This window comes from Daphnia carinata, chromosome 6, assembly GCF_022539665.2.
Source record: "Daphnia carinata strain CSIRO-1 chromosome 6, CSIRO_AGI_Dcar_HiC_V3, whole genome shotgun sequence".
In the NCBI taxonomy this organism is placed as follows: domain Eukaryota; kingdom Metazoa; phylum Arthropoda; class Branchiopoda; order Diplostraca; family Daphniidae; genus Daphnia; species Daphnia carinata.
Window position 1 is genome coordinate 65223 of NC_081336.1, and position 19487 is coordinate 84709.

The 19487-nt window shown below is 38.0% G+C and overlaps 2 protein-coding genes across 2 annotated transcripts in view; one reads left to right on the forward strand and one right to left on the reverse strand.

Moving 5' to 3' along the window:
* The window catches only part of LOC130689400 (lactosylceramide 1,3-N-acetyl-beta-D-glucosaminyltransferase-like), an 83999-nt gene that overhangs the window by 52323 nt on the left and 12189 nt on the right, over positions 1-19487 (reverse strand). The window lies entirely within an intron of this gene.
* Positions 16133-19285, forward strand: LOC130690794 (vascular endothelial growth factor receptor 1-like). The gene is made up of 13 exons (XM_057513670.2): positions 16133-16287; positions 16361-16533; positions 16597-16750; positions 16827-17000; positions 17078-17257; positions 17330-17475; positions 17535-17676; positions 17735-17962; positions 18023-18170; positions 18240-18432; positions 18509-18631; positions 18689-18818; positions 18879-19285. The coding sequence occupies exons 1-13, from the start codon at positions 16185-16187 to the stop codon at positions 19283-19285; spliced, it is 2301 nt and encodes a 766-aa protein (XP_057369653.2). The 5' UTR covers positions 16133-16184.

Below are 19487 nucleotides of genomic sequence, written 5' to 3' on the forward strand. Positions count from 1 at the left end.
ATATTACATTACTAATTAGATTTTTGAAAGATACAAGCAGACTCTCAGACAGAATATCGTCTGTATTATTATACAGTGGCTCGAACGAACTTATTTTCGTGTATATAATATTTATAAAACGTTTGAATTGAACGTTTATATTGAATGTCAAAAATCTGTTTCATGGTTTTGTTCACAATGCCTTTACCAGGAATTAAAAACTAATTGATTTTATGAAATCATAATTTATTATAAATTTTATTCAGCAATTTATTAAAATTTAATTGATAACCTACTAAATTTGTTAGTGGAATATTTCTGTAATGTTGCAGCAATAGCTAAAACCCTAAATAGTCAAAATTTTGTAACCCAGACAAGCTTTCATTTAGCACCAACATTCGTAGATAATATGTTTTTACATTCAGGAGTACCAGGAAAATTATGTGACAAACAAAATACAACGATGAAAATCACGAACGGTCATCTGTCACACAGCTAAGGTTTCGTATACTACTATTACATATGATTTAAACATTTAGATCATTACTAAATTCAGTTCTTTTGATACAATTTGGAGGCACTTGGAGTAAACCTTTCCTCTGCTACTCAACAGGAGGACCGAAAAATCTAAAAAAAATGGTAGACTATTGGTAACACAGCTTGATTACAGTTAGAATCACATTTTGCTAACGATAGATTTCGAACTAATTTTTTACATATTAACATATACTGGCTGTTACGGCATGAACAATTAAATAACGAAACCAACTAACAACAATCAACTTACCTGACAGCGGAAACATCCAACGATAGTGTTCAAATGATTTTACATTCGCAGAGGAAAAACCTCGATCGACTGCCTCATTTTAGCGTTGTGTACCGCCTTAAATACTCACAGACACCTGCCACGTGATTGCTTTCCCGGAAGTAGAGTGTAGGGTAGAGCAACATAATCCTGAAGGTCGACAGGTTGAAGGACAAATTTTTCTTTCTAAGTGAGCCCTAGGATATGGCCATTCCCCATCGATTGACCCAATGTGTTTCCAAGGGCCTAAGACAGATGAATAACCACGGGCAATTCACAAAAAAAAAGGAAAAAATAAAAAATGCATAAGCTCAGTAGCTCGTTCACCAGCACGCTATGCACTAGTGTAGAGATATACTGCTTGCATTCTCGGTCGAGTGATTCACTTTCGCACGTGCATTTAGTTTTCGTCCACAAGCTGTATAGGTTTCGTAACTTGTAGATTCATCAGTTACGCACTAATAACGCAATGAATCAGCACCTGGTTTAGCATTTGCACTGGTTTTGTTTAGTTGGGTAGTACGACGACGAAGTCTAGATGAAATAGATAAACGTAGATTAAGTTAAGGATAAGTAAATCTAAGTTTAAGTTAAGACTAGGACTACTTCAAGTAAGGCGTAATGCACCTCACTCGGTCTGTTTGCACAGCATTACCTCGGCCATTTTCCTTCACTGTTTAATGCGTTACTTACCAGCAGTTTTCATTCGCAAACATGCCCTTGCAATTCTGTTTAATGTCTTCACACAATTTGCCAGTGCTCCGTCAATCCCAACAAAATCCCGACTGCTAACTAGCAAATTCATTTTTTGTTTTCAGTAACGTTATAATGAAATATAACTGTAATTGCTGTTCATGCTCTTCTTTGAAATTATTCAACCACTTTTTTTTAAATTCATGTTCTATTTTGTACGCATTCAGGAGAGGACGGGAGGGGATGTTGGAAATCGAGGATAGTCACCGTAACAACGAGACCAACGCCAAAGATTTGCCAGGTATCTACCTTAAAAATGTAAGCCTATAAACATGTTTGTTTTTTATACATTAAGAGGACCACAGCACCACCGAGGGAGACTGCTGGACGACAAGGATCGCTGCCGGGTCACGAGAATTATAGCGAAGGACTAAAAGTTATTCATTAAAAAATGTTCAAATATTAATTGATGTTTTTGTTTTATGTTTGTAGGGGACACGTACATACACCATGACATCGCCGAGAAGGACCATTGGGCAACGAGGATCTTTGCCAGTGTCACCAGGATCATCGCCAAGGACTGTAAGGAACTAATTTCACAAATGAAATGATAAACACATTTGTTTCTTTATGCATTGAGGAGGGTTCATAGCACCACGGAGGCAGAACGCTGGACGACAAGGATCGCTGCGGGATATCTAGAATTATCGCCAAGGACTTAAAGGTATCAGTTTAAAGTTTAAAGTATTAATTGATATGTTTTTTTAAATTTAATGTAGGAGGATTTGTGACAACACCGAGAAGGACTATTGGGCAACGAGGGTCACCACAATCATCGCCAAGGATTGTAATGTAATAGTTTTAAAATTTAAGTTTCTAAATGTTTTTTAAAAATGTATTTAGGAGGGTTGACAAGCACCATGGAAGGCGAACGATGGACGTCGAAAATCGCCGACGGAGCCACCAGAATCATCGCTACAGATCTTGAAGTATTAATTTCAAAATTTCAACTGACTAATCATATTTTGGTTAATGTGTCGAGAAGGCCCGAACAGAAACGAGGAGGAAAACCGGATTTTGAGGATCGTGGCCTAGCTCCAGACTTGGATGGACAAGTTCATTAGGAGGATGGAAAAGCAGAAGATGGTACGGTCGAGTACAGCCAAATCGGCATTTGCTTACTTTATTCTATAATGGGATTTGTGTGTTTTATAAGTCTCCCTGTAATTCCTTTTTCCCTACCATTTATTCCCTTCCAGCACTGTGAGGTAGGGTTTCATCTTGCACGGGGCATGAAAGTTCACTACACCTTCACCACTTTCACTGCTTGTGTTAGCTTTTATGCACTGGTTAGGGATATTTGTATTTAGGTAATGTAGCCCAACCGACATCGGTATCACACTTGGTATTTGGTTGATGTAGTTTTATTAATACTAATTGCTTTCAAAACAATTCATCGCATGTATTTGGGTTGCATACCCGATAAAAGTTAATGGGGCATGGGGCTAATAAAAAACAGCCCGTTTCTTGCTCCATAAATTAAAACAAACGACCTGATTGAAGTGGGGCTGAATCCAAGTCGTCTTAAAAGAAGCCTTTCGATGGGGACGATGCGACACAATCACCAGAATGCTACTAGCTTAGCGGCTAGTTCAGTTTCTAGAAGTGCTCTAGCTGACGTATGATGTCAGTGTCGATCTTCGTAACACCATGAATTGGGATTGTCCTTCCTTCTTCGTTCACGTACCCCCAAGATAGGCTTCGTGATTCAGTTGTGTAAATCTCCGTTTATTATTATTCAATGGCCCTTTGTTATTGAAATGGCAATCACGTAGAGATCGTGCCGGCGAGAATGCGGATTTGCCAATAACAGGGAACGGCGTGCCATCGACATGTTTACTCGAAGAAATGAGATGAAAAATTCGGCATTCTCTTTTATCGAAACATCGAGTGGGGGTTGTCTGTCGGCCCGGCAAATGGGCACAATAGAATTGGATGCCAAAACAAACCTCAAGGCCAGTATCACCAATAACTGCGACAGGTGTAAATTGTTCGAGTCTATACGTCACGATTTGTTCCAACATTTGAAAGACTCGAAAACTTTTTTGCCCCACTGGCAAAATTCTATTGGGCTGAATGGCTCATGTAATTAACTACTTTTCTTATTTATCGGGACGACGCAACCCAGGCGGCTCTGTTTTGGAACAATGAAAGCATTCATTTCGACTAAGCATGCATAACATACCGAAACATACTGACGCAACAGCTCTAGAATATCAACGACACAACAGGTTGCTTAGTTAAATAACTCGTTAATACAGTAAAAAAAAATAATTCTTATAAGAAGTATTGTATTGCACAGATAAAAGTAGTAGTAATAATAATAATTAAAAAAAGCGAACGATTTAAAAAAAATGTAATGACGGCAATGCTTACAGGAAGTTAGGTGTGCACCTACCCCAAAAACTACATGCGAGCCAGAACATGTTTTGTCTGCATCTGTTCGCCAGTGTGATCGGTCAGAATTCTACGTGTCTACTGTAAAATTCATGGCTTGGATTGAACGATTAGGCAAGTAATGGTGAATTAGGAAAAAATAGTTTACAGTTATAAATTCATTACCAGCTTCATTGAATGTGCACTGCTTGCATTAACAAGCTAAAATTTTTTCATAAGAATTAAATTGGTAAATGGGCTTAACGAGTAGCTATACCGACTATAAGTAAGCCACGTTTTTCCATGTTGAAAACGAGTTGCTTTACCGTAGTTCTCTGAAATAATTCAGTATTTGTTATAGTTTTTAAAATTATAGAATTGTTGTTCTCATTAGTTAAAAATGATAAGATTGTTACCAACAAAAGTGTATAAATTGTCACACACAGAATGAAAACTTGTATTGCCTTTATGAGGCAATGAGGTGTGAACATGGATATAAAGATCTATTACAACAGTGTCTTTTTGTCTTTCTTGTAAGCTTGACAACCATTGATTATTTTAATTGTTTTTTATTTTAAAAACCCAGATTTATTAGAAGAGTTCGTTTCAAAATTGGCAGCTTATTCAGTTTGGAAATCATTTGCAGTCTGAGCAATGCTGTTGCTGTCATCTACAACCATCAAATCTGCCCCGGGATATGTGACGTGAGGTCCAGATGTGTCCAAAGAATACTAATGGTTTTGTAGCACAAACAATCAAGAAGTTTGCCAAGGATTAAAGGTCAGCCAGTAGGATAAATAGATATTTTTATAAATGTTTTCCGAGATTGTGGTTCTTTAAATTTTTTTAACATTGGCAGGATAGTGAGTTGGAGAGCTATCTGTAATCTAAGCAGTATTAACGTTTGTTTCTGCCATCATTGATGAATCTGCTGCTGGATGTCGATGCTGCCGATGCCGTCAGAAATCACTGCCATTTTCTTTCATGGCCATGCCATTTTCTGTGATCACTTTTTTCCCTCCAGGATGGTCCGCTGATCCGTCCGTAGAGTCTGAGGATTTTGCATCTCTCTACGTGGAAATATCAAAAGATGTTTTCCAAAACATAGCGGCGTAAACGTGGTTAGCTGAAATTAGCCGGTAGTAAGACCGATGGCAAAAAATCAAACAGAAAAAGTGCAAAGGTAGTCACGAATTCTTGATCCAAAATGAAGGCGGATGATTCAAAACATCCAAGTAGGTAATCAAAAGACATAGAACGAACTCATTGGCGTTGAAGGATCTGTTTTAAGTTTCCTTTGGTCAGAAAGGTTATTTTGTAAAGGATAAATGACAAAAAGGAAACGAAGCGGCCACGCAACCCAACCGGCTTCGCTTGAACTTGTTATTTAACAATATCGTTACAAAAGCAGTGAGTCTAAGAAAAAAGAGAAAGTAAAAAGATACTGTTAACAGAGGCAATTCGATGTGTAATTATACAAAACTTAAAAGAGGAAAGCTCAAAAGATTGACGGTAGTATTTGGGTGGCTTTTAGTTACAGCGTTTTATACCAATAGATGGCAGAAAATGGTGTCGATAGATGGCAGACTGTGGTTGGAGACTTTGAAATTTCCGTCGCGTTCTCTACGTGCTCCAATCACCGGAACAATTTTAAATATTTTTGAAAGCTACAGGCAGACGACAACTGACAATGGCAGAAAATGGTAACTTAGTCTAAGAGTCAAGTGATTTCACCTGTGTTCAAGTATGACGCATTATTTAACTTTAGTCGGTAAATGTTTTCCTAATAATCTTTTTCTTTGTTATTTTTTTTTTTTTTTTTAATAAGTAGTAAACCGTGAACGAAGGATTTTTCAAAGAATTTTATTTATTAGGTAGGAGGTGTTCACATTTAAGGAGCGACCGTAGTGCAAAACGACTTGACTCTTACGGAAGTGGTTGAACTCTATAGGTAAAATATGTTCGTGATGTGCGCCAGCACTATTGCACAATTAGTTAATGTTTCAGATACAACTTGTCTAAATGTCCTCGGCAAAAAAAAAAAAACTGACTGAAAATTCTAATAACAATCTTACGAATTAAAAAATTATCGGTTTTATTGAATAAAATATACGTTCAAAACTTGCAAATACCTAAAATGTTGTAAAAATTACCAATACATAATACTTTCGAAATATTTTTTTTTTAGTATAGTACTTTTATATATTGTATATTGTAATTTTTTTACTTGTTGAATTATTGTGTGTGGTATGTTCTTAATTTTATTGTCACAAGGTCTTTTGATGTGTGAAAGTTTTATAGGTACTAGTTTGGTGGCAATTCTTTCATAATTTATACCCGAAGAACCGGCTTACATTTTATTATTGTAACATGTGTATTATGATTAACTGAGAAACTTTTACACAACCATTAGAAACATTTTATTACAATTCCAACATATACACAAATGACACCAGAAACATTAACTATAGACACCAACTGAATTTTCAGTGACTATTGGGTATCGAACCCTAATATCCAGCATAGCTTGCCGATGCTCAACCCTTGAGCTATAATCACATACAAATTCTCTCTTTTTTACCTTGAGTCAACGCACAATAATATTGAGTAGTAAATGTATATCGTTTCGCCATGTTATTGGTTAGTCTGCATTAATTGGGACAAGTGTCATAGCTTGTGTGTATAGCATCCGCCTACGATGGCAAACGACTAAGGTTCCAATCTAGTCAAAGGATATAAGTATCTGTAAGCTAACATTTTGAAATATATATATTTGTTGTGTCTCATATTATTGGAAATATGTTATAGATGACGATTCGCTATATTATTAATTAGTAAGATACATCGTCGTACAAGTAACATAGCATATATGTAAAGTGTCTAGCTGCGATGACAGTAAACTAAGGTTCAAACCCAGTCAAACGTAAAAAGCATCGACAATTAAGCAACGTTGTCAATTTAATATGTTTGTTGTGCCACATATTTTTGAAATTGTGTAATAGATAACAGGTAGCTAGACTATTTGTTATTCTATTCTTGAATGTATAAGTGTTATAGCTTATGTGTATAATGTCCGTCTGCGGTACCAGAAGACTTGAGTTTCAAATCCAGTCCAAAGATATAAGTATCTGCAAGCAATCATTTTTGTGATTTTCATTATTAAATGTGTAAATATGTTGTCTTTAATAGATTCAGAAAAACAGCCAAGGATGTTCATGGCTCAGTCGTTGAGCATCGGCATTGTACGCCGAGGGTTAAGGGTTCAAGTCCCAAACGAATCAAATGAATATGATTGTTTACATTGAAACAAAATGTAAACAAATATATGCATTCAAATATATGAAGCACCACACAAATGTTTTCCAAATATTGGAATAGATGTGCATCACTACGATCTATCTAGAAAGAACTTAAGGCCTACGATTAAACTCCGTTGTAAGACATATCAGTTTCTAAATACTCGGTAAGTGAGAAACACAACTTATTTATTAAAATTTGTTGCTGGTTACGAGATTAACTGTTAGTAAAATATCCGTTCGCGTGCTTCGCACGAAGTTTCCCAACCCGACTGGCCCCGTGGAATCGTGACACCTGGGAAGTTTGGAAGCCTGTGGAATCGGAAACCTGACTGGGAATCGAAACAGGAACCTTCGAGTTGGGAAGCGGACGCCTTGCCTTTCTGGCACCTGCCCCCCTATATCCCCCCATTGGGATTTGGTTTTCTATTGACTCGCGCTCACGATCACATTAATGTGTTGAAGTCTTAAACTTCAGAGAATTGTGATAAGTAGCGCAATGGTAGAGCATCAGGCTAGTAATATGATATGTGTGGGTTCGAATCCCATCCAAGTGCCATGCGTATTGTGTACGTACGCAGAAGGTACCAATACTAATATGTCCATAATTTTATAAATAGAATTGTTTGAAATCAATAAACTGATTTCTCCATCAGTGTTACCATTTCAATTCGCAGCATTATTACTGTTTCAAGTAACGTCTTATGTAGATCATTTGGATGTAATTCCAATTCGAATCAATGTGTCTTCCTTTGGTACAGATGCATATCAATTGCAATGTTAGGAATCTTCATCCCTGGTTGAACTCTAATGGGGATCGATCCCCATACATCCGACTTACGCAGCCGATCCTCTACAGTTGAGCCATGAGTTACATCTTACAGAAACTATTTTTGCAAATAGTCTCAGGACATCCTATTTTACATATTCAATAAAATCGTGATCTATTGGCTTGAACAGGATTCGAACCTCAGCCTTCTGATTCCGTAGCCGCACACTCTACACATAAGCTATGTCACTTATACAACTAGTTATCAGATTGACATATACTATTGCGAGACGACAAACATTGACTATACAAAATTATCGTGCATTGTCTAAAGGTATTAGAGAGAAAATTTGTATGTGACTATAGCTCAATGGTTGAGCATTGGCGAGCAATGCCGAATATCAGGGTTCGACACCCAGTGGTCACTGAAGATGAAAAGTAGATTCAGTTACAATTACATCACAACGGATTGCAGTACATTACCACTATGAAACATAAAATTGATTATTCTAATGTCAACGGTGATTAATAACAGAGTAATCGTTACGAAATTAGTATATACAATTCTTACCAACGTGGGATGCCACCAAAGAAACGAGAACAGATCACAAAAATGCTATTCGTCAAGCAGCAGCAGTAAGAAAGTTGCAAGCAACGAATCAGAAAGGAGCAGAGTTAACAAAATAAAGTAGATAAATTTTGCGTTTAAAAAAAAAATTAAAAATTTATTTTCAATTCTCCACACAAATATATGAATTTGCAACTCTTGAAAGGAAAAATAACCCTCTCAAAAGTTGCCGTCAACCAAGGCAGGGGGAGACACTGCCTCAATTGACCCACCGGGGAGATTACCCGGTGCTTGGCTAAGAGAAGCCGGAAGAAGAGCCGAAGATTTGGAACATTTTTACAGGAGCGATTAACCTTTAATTCGGATTTGTGGGTAGCCACGTCGCCCTCCGTGAACACTTCATCGGACTAAGCGGACCTCCCACGTCCCCTTTCCGGCCAGAGCCCTCCAAACCTCGGTATATGTTATTTTTATATATACCGTACAGTAGGGGCATGACCCCCTACGGGCTTATTATGAGTCAAGGGGAAACGGGGCCACAGAAAGAAGGGAGCCCAGATATGCACTTTAATTTCTTTATAAGAATACCATAATGTGACGGAACGTAAATGGACCATGGCAATTTCTGGCAACGCTTCCATCGGCTATCTGTTTCAAAACGCTCCTCCTCAACGAACTTAACCCTTTCCGAACGGCTGCCATTATGTATCTATGTAAGGAAAATAAAAACATTAGTTAGCGTTATTTTTTGTTTCACTAACTTACAATAATACAAAAGACTTCGGACAGGAGATTTCGGGAGGCCATTTTGAAGGCCAAACACTGTTCAACAGATATGGATGCAGTTGCGAATCAAGTTTGGAAACTAAATTCCTGTAAAAAGTAATACAACATGGGAAACTCAACTTGTATGTTATATGTTCAATACATAACACTACCATTTGCTTTTTTCGTTAGAAATCAACAGAATCTTTCCATTGCTCCGCCATCGCATTGCTATAAACGGGAATCCTCAATCCTGTAATGTTTTAAAATCATAGCTATATTATGACCCCTTTAAAACGTAAAAACAGTTCTATACATATTAACAATATCATACACTGTACATGGCGCTGAAATATCTTCTTGGAGCTACACAAAACAAATCTACCACCCACCAACTTTTAGGATTTCTTAAGTTACCTGTCAATATAAGCATACCAAACAATTACTTTATTAATACAATAATGGTTTTGTCAAATACTTTACAAATCTTTTTCCAATCTATCCAATGGAACTCAATGGCATTGAACAGCAAGGCATTGAATGTTTCTTTAACCATAATCTAGGAACATGCACAGCCTCAAGAGTCACATTAAGCGAAGCCAGGTATCCAAAAATGTTATCAAGGGATTTTTTCATGCCAGTTAAATTTTAATTTGACAACAGTTTGGCTAATATTAGTAGCTGTTACGGAGCTGCATGTGAAAGCCAAAAACAGTGGTCATAAGTTATTATAAGCTTGTTTACGGAAAACCCACACTATCAGCAGAAAGAGCAGAAGTTCCAACAGCTTTCAATTAGAATCTTATTTCAGGGATTGACGTATTTATGAAGCACACTATTAGGCTGCTAATACAAGCCATACTTGAAGAAAAGAAAACATTATTTGACAGCACATAGAACCTGAAGGAAATAATGTGCGAATACTTTTACCATTTCCAATGATTTCTTGTCCTTTGTTTTGAGAAATTTTCCCCAGCAATCTTGTTTGCTGAAGTCAGCACTTGTCTGAGACAATATAGATTCATCTCAGTTGTTTAAAGAATCAGGAATTGTTTACAATTATTGAAGATTGCACTGATCACACACCTGTCTAGATTTTGACCAATGCAAGCAGACAACAGTCAAATTCTTTGTGTTTTAGTTTTTTTTTTTTTTTTTAGTCAAACTCGCCAATTACGAACCGAAACTGAAGATGCTCGAGAACTTAATGATTTCCTTTCCTAACACTTACTGTCATCATCAACTCCAGTCTTAAGAGGTGGCGCCTTAATTGTTTCAGTGTGGATTGTCACTAGATAGTAATACACGAATTCTGTTAATTTCGCCATATAAGTGGTTAACTAGAAAACAGGAGTTGAATATTAAAAATGGTTAATAACGCTCTATAAAATAGTGAGAAATGACAATATTACATACATACACAATACATACATATACAAATAACAAATAGCATAAATTAACCATTTTTTAAACTAAAAGAAATAGTGTTGTTACCTGCTTCTTTTTTTACCTTTTATTTCAAAAACTACACGTTGGACGAACAAACTATTTAGAATTTTGGTGATTGTCGTTCAATTTTGAATCGAAATTCAGAATTTTGCGAAAAATGAAAAAGTGATTAGCTAAAATAGCTTCTCACTTTCGTCAAAATCTTTCAAAAATGAAATTATGTATTCAATAAAAATGACACGTAAACCGCGAATCTGATTACTGAATTTTAATCAACATTCATTTTCTATGAATGTTCTAGTTTTTTAAATACCAAGACTTAATCAAAACTGGTTTTAGCTCAATCCCTTTGAATTCGAATAATTCAATGGCCCAAAAGTGGCAACAAATGTTGACGAATGAAGTCAATCTACTTGACTGTTAGTTAATTTGTATCAGGGTATGTAGTAGGATATCTGAACTACTTACAAAAGAATTGCGGCTGTGCAATGTTTTGGTACCACTGTCTGTATTATTGATCTGAGTGATAACAATCTTGCGTACGTATACACAAACTCGTGCCCAAACCCAGACTTGCCGCGCCGATCAATTTTCCGATCTCGATCTCCGATCCGATCTTTTGAGTTTGATCGGATCGGCCGATCATTTTTACCGATCTTTTCGTACTACTCAAAATTTACACTATTTAACGAATTTAGCATTGTCTGTCACAGCGACAGTCACTGACGGCCATTGAGGGTGAACACTAAACAGTTTCCCTCAATTGGCATTCGCAAAAATAGTAGTGAAAGAGTACCATGTGGCTGCAAAATCGACAGCTAGATGGCGAAAAGTTTGATCGCTCAAAAAGATCGGATCGCGATCATTTTTTTGGGATCGCCGATCCGATCTCCGATCTTTCTCAAAAGATCGGATCGGCGAGCAATTTTTGATCGCGATCGCGGTCGCGGCAAGTCTGCCCAAACCGTCATTTATTCTTAACACAATATTTGTCAGCGGTACACAAACGCTGTTAACGGTAATCGGACCAACACCACCAGCCTGTCAAGTAAATTACATTTGCTTACACTGTGTTGCGTATTAGGTAAAATATTTTTTACATTCCCTTTTAGTGGATTAGTATTGAGATACAATCTACAATCACGTTACAAAACATTCGGCTATTAAGAAAACAGAAGTGCATAATATTCTTACAGTGCAGTTTCTACTAATCAATGGTTTGTTAATTACAATATATATTTTGTTTCTCAATAAATTTTTCTCCTACCTTTTACCTGTATATTTGTTGCTTAGATTTCAGTTGTAGTACATGTGTTATAAAGATACGGAAAATTTTGATGAAGTAAAATACCTCCTTGATAATCCTACATACAACAAAATAATAAATATATTTGCAACTACCAAACAATCAACGCAACCTTATTACCTCTTTAACTTCACTAAACATTCTTCACAGCAATTGCTAGAAACCATAAAATTTCTAACCATACAAAAAGCAATTTTCAAGAGATTATCAAACATTTTCAGCTTGCAATTGCGGACATCCGGACGACATTCACGAATGCCTGGAGAACAACCGAAGTTTCCACATGTACATCCATCGCGAGATAACAGGTTGATTCATTTTCATACCTATTTTTTAAATAGAAAAAGATAGCTGGTTAAATGTTAAAATAGTTGTAGATTGGTAGGGAAACAAATCAACTCAATCGTTAAACAATCACATCTCCATACAAAATTAACTTGTAATCTGGCGCAATCAACCACACACATCGGAAATGACAGTTATTGTCCTGTCAAAAGTCGTCCTCCGTCTCCGACGACTACTCCACTGTCAATCGTTATACCAGGAGAAACGAGATGTTTTCCAGAAAAATGCAGCTTTTTAAATATCACAACCAGTTGGAGCTACTGCAAAAGCTTTACAAAAGTCAGATTAGGGAAGGTGGTAATTATTTGTCGTAATTCAAATAACAATTATTAACTTATTGCAAAATCAATGGGTAAATCAAGCTTAGACAACAGAAAGTTTATAGGCTACAGCATTTTCCAAACATCTCATCACCTTCACCCAATTCAACAACCTCATATCGACTTGCAATGGTCTGCTGGAACGCCTCGGTAAGAACTAGACACCCGGACACACTACAGAACGTCATCGTAAATTCACTTGTTCGACGGTGTAGCCGTGAAACTGCGTACTCTAACGTTTCTTTCACTGTAAATACTTCCCAATTTTTGAATCCTCCCTCGCCATTACACTTAAATCATATTTGCACAACCCCCTCACACCATGCAACACCCCACTGTAAAGAGACAAGGTTTCCATCACAAACGGATCAACAAAATAGATATCACCGTTACTTACTAGTTGGCTTCTTGAGTGAAGTCATTCAACAGCCCTCCTGGAAATACCGGCAAGATACCGATAGTACCTCAAACCGATCCCTAAACTGCCGGCGAACTGGTCTCTTGACGATTCCACATTCCCCGGGAATAGATTTTCTGCTACTGAAACAGTAAAATTTGCTAAGTTACATTTATGCCAACGACATATTGAATTTTTTATAAATATGTCTTAACTGAGTAGGTACTGCAACAGTGATTCAGCTGGACGCATCGTTTCCTGGTACACAACCGAGTATTTTAAGTCGCAGATTTCAGAATAGCCAGGGACATGCACAACAAACACTGAAAAAAAAAACCCAGTCAGGTACAAATATTTCTCTTTGAATCACCAACTTGGAACTTTTTCCGACACAGGGACTGAAGTCCGCCAAGTAGATGCCCACTGAATCCCTGACGGATTCACATCTTTTCCAGCCAACCGGACTCATGGAACCCTACTTCGGAAAGAATTTCTCCTTGGTAAAGTTCCACACTGGGGCTGCTAGCGAATGAAACTCCAATCAGCTGAATCTGTTTAAACCTAAACAATGCATACGTTAAAATGAATCATGGTCACTGACAGAAACACCATGAAATAAGGAATACATGTAACAAATTGCTTTACCCATTGCACCGTTGACGACTCCTACCATCTCCATCGAAGCTCAAAATTCTTCTTGCCAAGAGCTGCCAAATGCCCCGTCAACGTAGCCCAGTACCAAGTACCAATGAAGTTTCGATTAGCCAACACGAAATGTATTCTAAGGAAACGGCAACTTACTAAATCTAAAGGAGATCTGGTGTGCAGACACCCGCAGAGAACTGAATATCCATCCAACCATTTCGAAATAAAACAAGGCAACTTCCACCTACAAGATGAGAATGAAAAGCGACGGCAATATTATGTAAACACGAATTTTAAAACCACGTAATTTGAATAAAGACTGAGCTGCACTAGTTCTGTAGCCTCTCGTTCAATACGTGCAATTATTTAACCTTGAATTTTGGACACGACCTGCAATTTTTTACCTTTAATTAGTGGATTGGTGAAAACCTTAATGTCGCTGGACTCAGACGGTAGACGACGGCTTATGAACATGACGTCCTTAGTGGGAGCGAGTGGCCAGGTAGCGAATCTTTCACGTCACAAGACCAGTCACAGTATACTTGTCGTTGAATCTTAGTTCTTTGCTGCACATACCTATATGAAATAGAAAATCAAACACCAGATTAACGAACAAATTTACATGTTACTGGGGAGTAAAAAACAAGTTATCATTCCTGAATCAATAAGACCGAAGCACTAATGCCCCATTAAAACCTCATGCAAAAGTACAACTACTATCACCAAAACTTAACACTTCAGTCTATAGTTACAATCAGCGTGACAAAACTAAATAAACAGCATCATTTCCCTGGAATATGTAACTAAGAAATCTGATGCTCCAATCATGCAGATAGCTCATATTAGCTGTTACTTGTAGAACACAATTTCAAACAGTCACGGATAATATTTAACATCAAAATAAAAAAACATACTAAACCATGAAAATGACTTGCGTTACAATACCCAATTGGGAAGAAACCAACGGTAGGCAAGGGCTGTATCGACAGCGTGTTGCAGTCCAGCAAAACACACAGCATTCACACAACACCCATGACCCTGCAGTGCTTTTCACTAACTGAATTCTGGAGATGTTCTCTCAGTTATACATTTCCTATCCCCCCAGACAATAAAGGGAGAGGCGAACAAACTAACCTTGACATCTAATTGCTTTTTCCTCGAATTTCTAGAGAGAACGTGCGTGAAAGCTCACCCATCCCCTACCTTTGGAAGAAACAAAAATTGTTATTTGCAAAAATTTTCTACCGGTAGAACACGTACGGAGGTAAGACGACATAACCGGGGGGAGTGGCTCGCAACTAAAGCGCGTGATGTCCTTGCCCACACATTCCAGTGCCCTTGGAAATGGAAACCTTGAACTAAATGGTTAAATAGTATATTGTATGATGAATACCTTTCTGTGTTAATTGCACTGCGATTTGTAAACGCGTCGAGTTGATGATGTACCTGTTGGCGAAATTCACGATTATTAAAAACTGTTGTACAAAGTAGCAAGAAAACACGTCACCCCTGGTTGAAACGTTCGCTTATGAAGGAGATTAATGGCAGTATGTTATTGAAAATCACTGGTAAAATGTCATAAGCTACCTACAAGACGGGGATATTAATCTAGATTTAATTTGATAAAGAAACTTTCATCGAAGCCGAGCAAAAAGGAGGTAGAAATCAATAGCCGTGCCTGTCCTATAATTCAGGGTATCTAACTCCAACCTTTGAAGTTGACATTGTGACAATAGAAGGTTAATTCTTAGTTAGCATACAACTAGGCGCGTGTGCAAACAGAAAAGCCACTTGCAGGTAGTGACACGCAAAGGCCACCCCACTCCCGTTTTTATTGCAGCAACTTCGTGTTTGGGGAAGCACTTGTTCCTAAAACGTTGTCCTAGAAACAGCTTGAATTTCACACGCTACAGGTAAACCCATTGTTGACTTCGTGTGAGATGTAAACGATGTGACACTGTCCGTTCAAATGTTTCTCTCATTGCCATCGTTTGCTGATCGTGGGTTGTGCAAGCCCTTCACATCACTGCACTTGGCAGTAGTTTTACTGTGTTTTTTCCCAATGGCCAGTGGTGAAAGTAACGAGCAACACGTCAAAGATAACAAGAATGTTTGGCTGATGACTCCAAATGGCACGCACCGCGTAGTCGATGCCAATTCAGATCTAACAATTACTTGCATTTACGCTTACGCGGACGATGCTGAAAATCATTTCAAGAATTTTTCTGGGAAATGGCAAATGCCACACTTTCTTACCAACTATCCGCAAGTATAACTTCAACTTCTTTGTCTAATTTAGGAGGACGAAGATCGCAGAGTTTTTTTTTAATTTTTATTTTCTACAATGTGATGAGCAGATCACGAACGCAGTTGGGCGTTTCAGTCAGACAATTGATACGAACGAAACCCACATGGCGTGGACAATGACATTGGCTAACGTAACACACCTAGATACTGGTTATTTTACATTCATTTACGGCGAAATGGAGATGAAGCAATACGTTTACGTCTTTGGTTAGTTCAGTTCTTAATGCGCATTATCACAATAACGACTATTTGCCTAACTCTTGTGGTTTGCGTCACTTAGATGAAACAAACCTCGTCACAATCACCGACAAGAGCTACTACCCGAATTACTACCTGTTCTTTTTCCATCAAGGTGAATTGGGTGTTCAAATTCCATGCAAGCCGACCCACCCCAGTGTCACCGTCTCTCTTATCCGGATTGAAGCAATCAACGTCATCAATCCAGACCTTAAGGTAAATAAAAACTTGAATGACTAATAATGAGCGGAAATTTGGTAGAACTCAGCTTTTCAAAAGGATCTGCTTGCTGAACCCAATTCCGGCTGGGGCTTCAGACCGGAACGCGAACTAACACTGAAATATGTGACGATTGGTAACAATGGCAATTACAAATGCGTTGGTACAATGAACAACGTCACCGATGAGAAGCATTTCACAATCAGTGTCAAAGGTAGTCCACAACAACAACAAAAAAACTGGGGTTTTAGAAAATTTACCTTTTTTGATTGGCTGGGTGACGTTATTAGGAATAGAGTTGGAGAGAGTTGGTGATGCTAAAGATCCGGTGGTAGGAAGTAACATCACTCTGATATGTCGTTCCATGTTCCCCGAAGTGAAATATCCTGCTCCTCCGGAATGGTCCTATCAGATCAATAGTACAATTGGAATTCAAGTTATAAATGAAACACATCCGCCTGAAAGTATGTTTGAGAGAACACTTGCTATAGATTTCAATCGTGAATAACGAAGTTGCTAATTGTTCCTCATTTTCACGTAGACTTTCGCGTACAGACGGAGGGAGAACGGCAAAAACACAACACGAACGGTTTCACCCTGAACTATTACGAAAGCCGATTGGATTTGTTTAACATAAACAAAAACACCTCTACTACGTTCCAATGCAAAGCCAACAAATACAAGGACGCGGTTACTAAAACCATCTCGTTTCGGATCAGGGGTAAGTATGGCAATATTCTTCTATTAAAACGGAATGCAATTCTCATCAAATGCGTTATGGATTTGTTTAAAGCAGATCCAACAAACGACCCTACATCAGATTTTGGTTTGGTGGAAAGGGAATTAACAGCAACAATTTTCACGATTGGCTTCTCTGTAACTCTAATTATACTAATCGTACTTGGAATCGGCATTGGCATCAAAATGCATCTCGATAAAGTGAGTCAAATAACCGTTTTTAGAAACCTGGATCGCATTCGATTGTTTCCAAATTACAGAAAAAACAGATACTGCCTAGAGTGAAGAAGCTACTTGAAGGAAGTACGAAAGAAATCAATAGCCAATTATCATTAGAAGAACAAACTGAATATCTACCTTACGATAAACGATGGGAATTTCCTAGATATCGCCTCAAACTTGGTTTGTTGATCTCCACTTTTCGTACGTTATTTCATTTACTAATCATTTCCATGTTCAGGTGCTCAACTGGGAGTCGGATGCTTTGGGCGGGTTGTTAAAGCTGAAGCCGTGGGAGTCAAACATGCTGAAGAGACAGTTAAAACTGTTGCCGTCAAAATGGTCAAATCGCAGACCAATATCGCTGCATTGGAGAATCTCGTTAGTGAACTGAAAATTCTTATCTATCTGGGCTCTCATCTTAACGTGGTTAATTTGCTGGGGGCCTGTACCAAACGCATACACAAAGGTAAGGGAAGTTAACGAAATATCATTACAAATGGCCATTACCTGTTACGTGTTTCAAAAGGCGAGCTGCTGGTTATCGTCGAGTACTGTCGATATGGTAATCTTCAAGTTTATCTGGTCAACCACCGACGCAATTTCATCAACCTCGTAGATGAATTTGGTAACATGAAATCAGAGAACGAAACAGACGACGTTAATCACATGGGAAGGTAACAGAAACAATTGAGAAAACCTTTTGTTTCGATATTTTTGGATTAGCAACTCATTGATATTTGAAGATGCCTAAGCTTGGAAGAAAACCATTCTAGTACGGAGAATCAACATGACTTCACGCAATTACACAATACAACAATACACAACGAGGAAGAACACGATCTCGGCACAACTTTAAATGGGCCGTTTTCCACACGCGAATTGATTTCCTGGTCGTTTCAGATCGTCCGGGGAATGAATTACTTGTCTAGCAAAAAAGTTCGTTCGTTCAACGTTTTCTGTCGTTTAAAGTTGTGTCAAAGCCTAAGCTATTGTTTTCTACTTCAACTGTCAGGTGCTACATGGCGATTTAGCTGCACGCAATGTTTTGCTAGCCGACGACGGTGTTGTCAAAGTGGCAGATTTCGGAATGGCTAAGAAAATGTACTACGAACGGAACTATGAGAAAACCGGCCAGGTACCTTTGCTTTTACTACCACAATTAACGTTATCATAACTTCATTTACGTTAACAGGGATTAATGCCAGTCAAGTGGATGGCCATTGAATCCCTGACGGATCGGATCTTTTCCAGTCAATCGGATGTCTGGGCTTACGGAGTTCTACTCTGGGAACTCTTTTCTCTTGGTAAAGTTCCATATCCAGGTGAGAGCCTAGGTTAATTATATTCGCCACGATTGCCAAAGTAACGTTTTTATATACAAGGAATGGACGCTGGTCATTTACTGGTTCAAGCAATTCAAAAGGGATATCGAATGGAAAAACCAGACTACGTTCCCAATTTCTTCGGTGAAATCTTAACCGACTGCTGGAAAAGTGAACCGAATGAGAGGCCCACCTTCAGTCAATTAGAGGAGACGATCTGCAATCACATGGAAACCTCAATCAGTTCTATCTATTTGAATTTAAACGCTGCATACGTTAAAATGAACGAAGAAAAAGACACTGCTACACCAACAGATCTTTTTGGCCTGGCAAAATTGCTGAACGAGAAATCACAATTGAATGACAAATTGTTACTTGACAACGAATCACATTCTCAAACGGTAGACAACGCGGTTCGGTATTCAAAGTTTCCTCAGAAAATTGAAAACTGTAAAAACAACTCCTGAATCAATCGACACATTACATAACCTTTAAGATCTCTTACACAAAACAGATGTTGCCTCCTAGTGCACGCTTTCCAACTTCTGCTTTGTGATGGCTACGGATCGCCCCTTCTCCCGCCAAAAATGGACGTTAAAAATACAGAGTAACAATCTATTTAGCTTTTGCTTCCTTCATATTTCCTGTCTCAACCTTGAAACTTGTATC

What these genes read in the sequence shown, in the direction of transcription:
- LOC130690794 (XM_057513670.2), top strand. Translation starts at nt 16,185, where the DNA reads ATGGCGTGGACAATGACATTGGCTAACGTAACACACCTAGATACTGGT. An exon ending in TCATCAATCCAGACCTTAAG is followed by an intron (nt 16,534 to 16,596) that starts GTAAATAAAAAC and finishes GCTTTTCAAAAG; the next exon opens with GATCTGCTTGCTGAACCCAA. An exon ending in TTTCACAATCAGTGTCAAAG is followed by an intron (nt 16,751 to 16,826) that starts GTAGTCCACAAC and finishes TGACGTTATTAG; the next exon opens with GAATAGAGTTGGAGAGAGTT.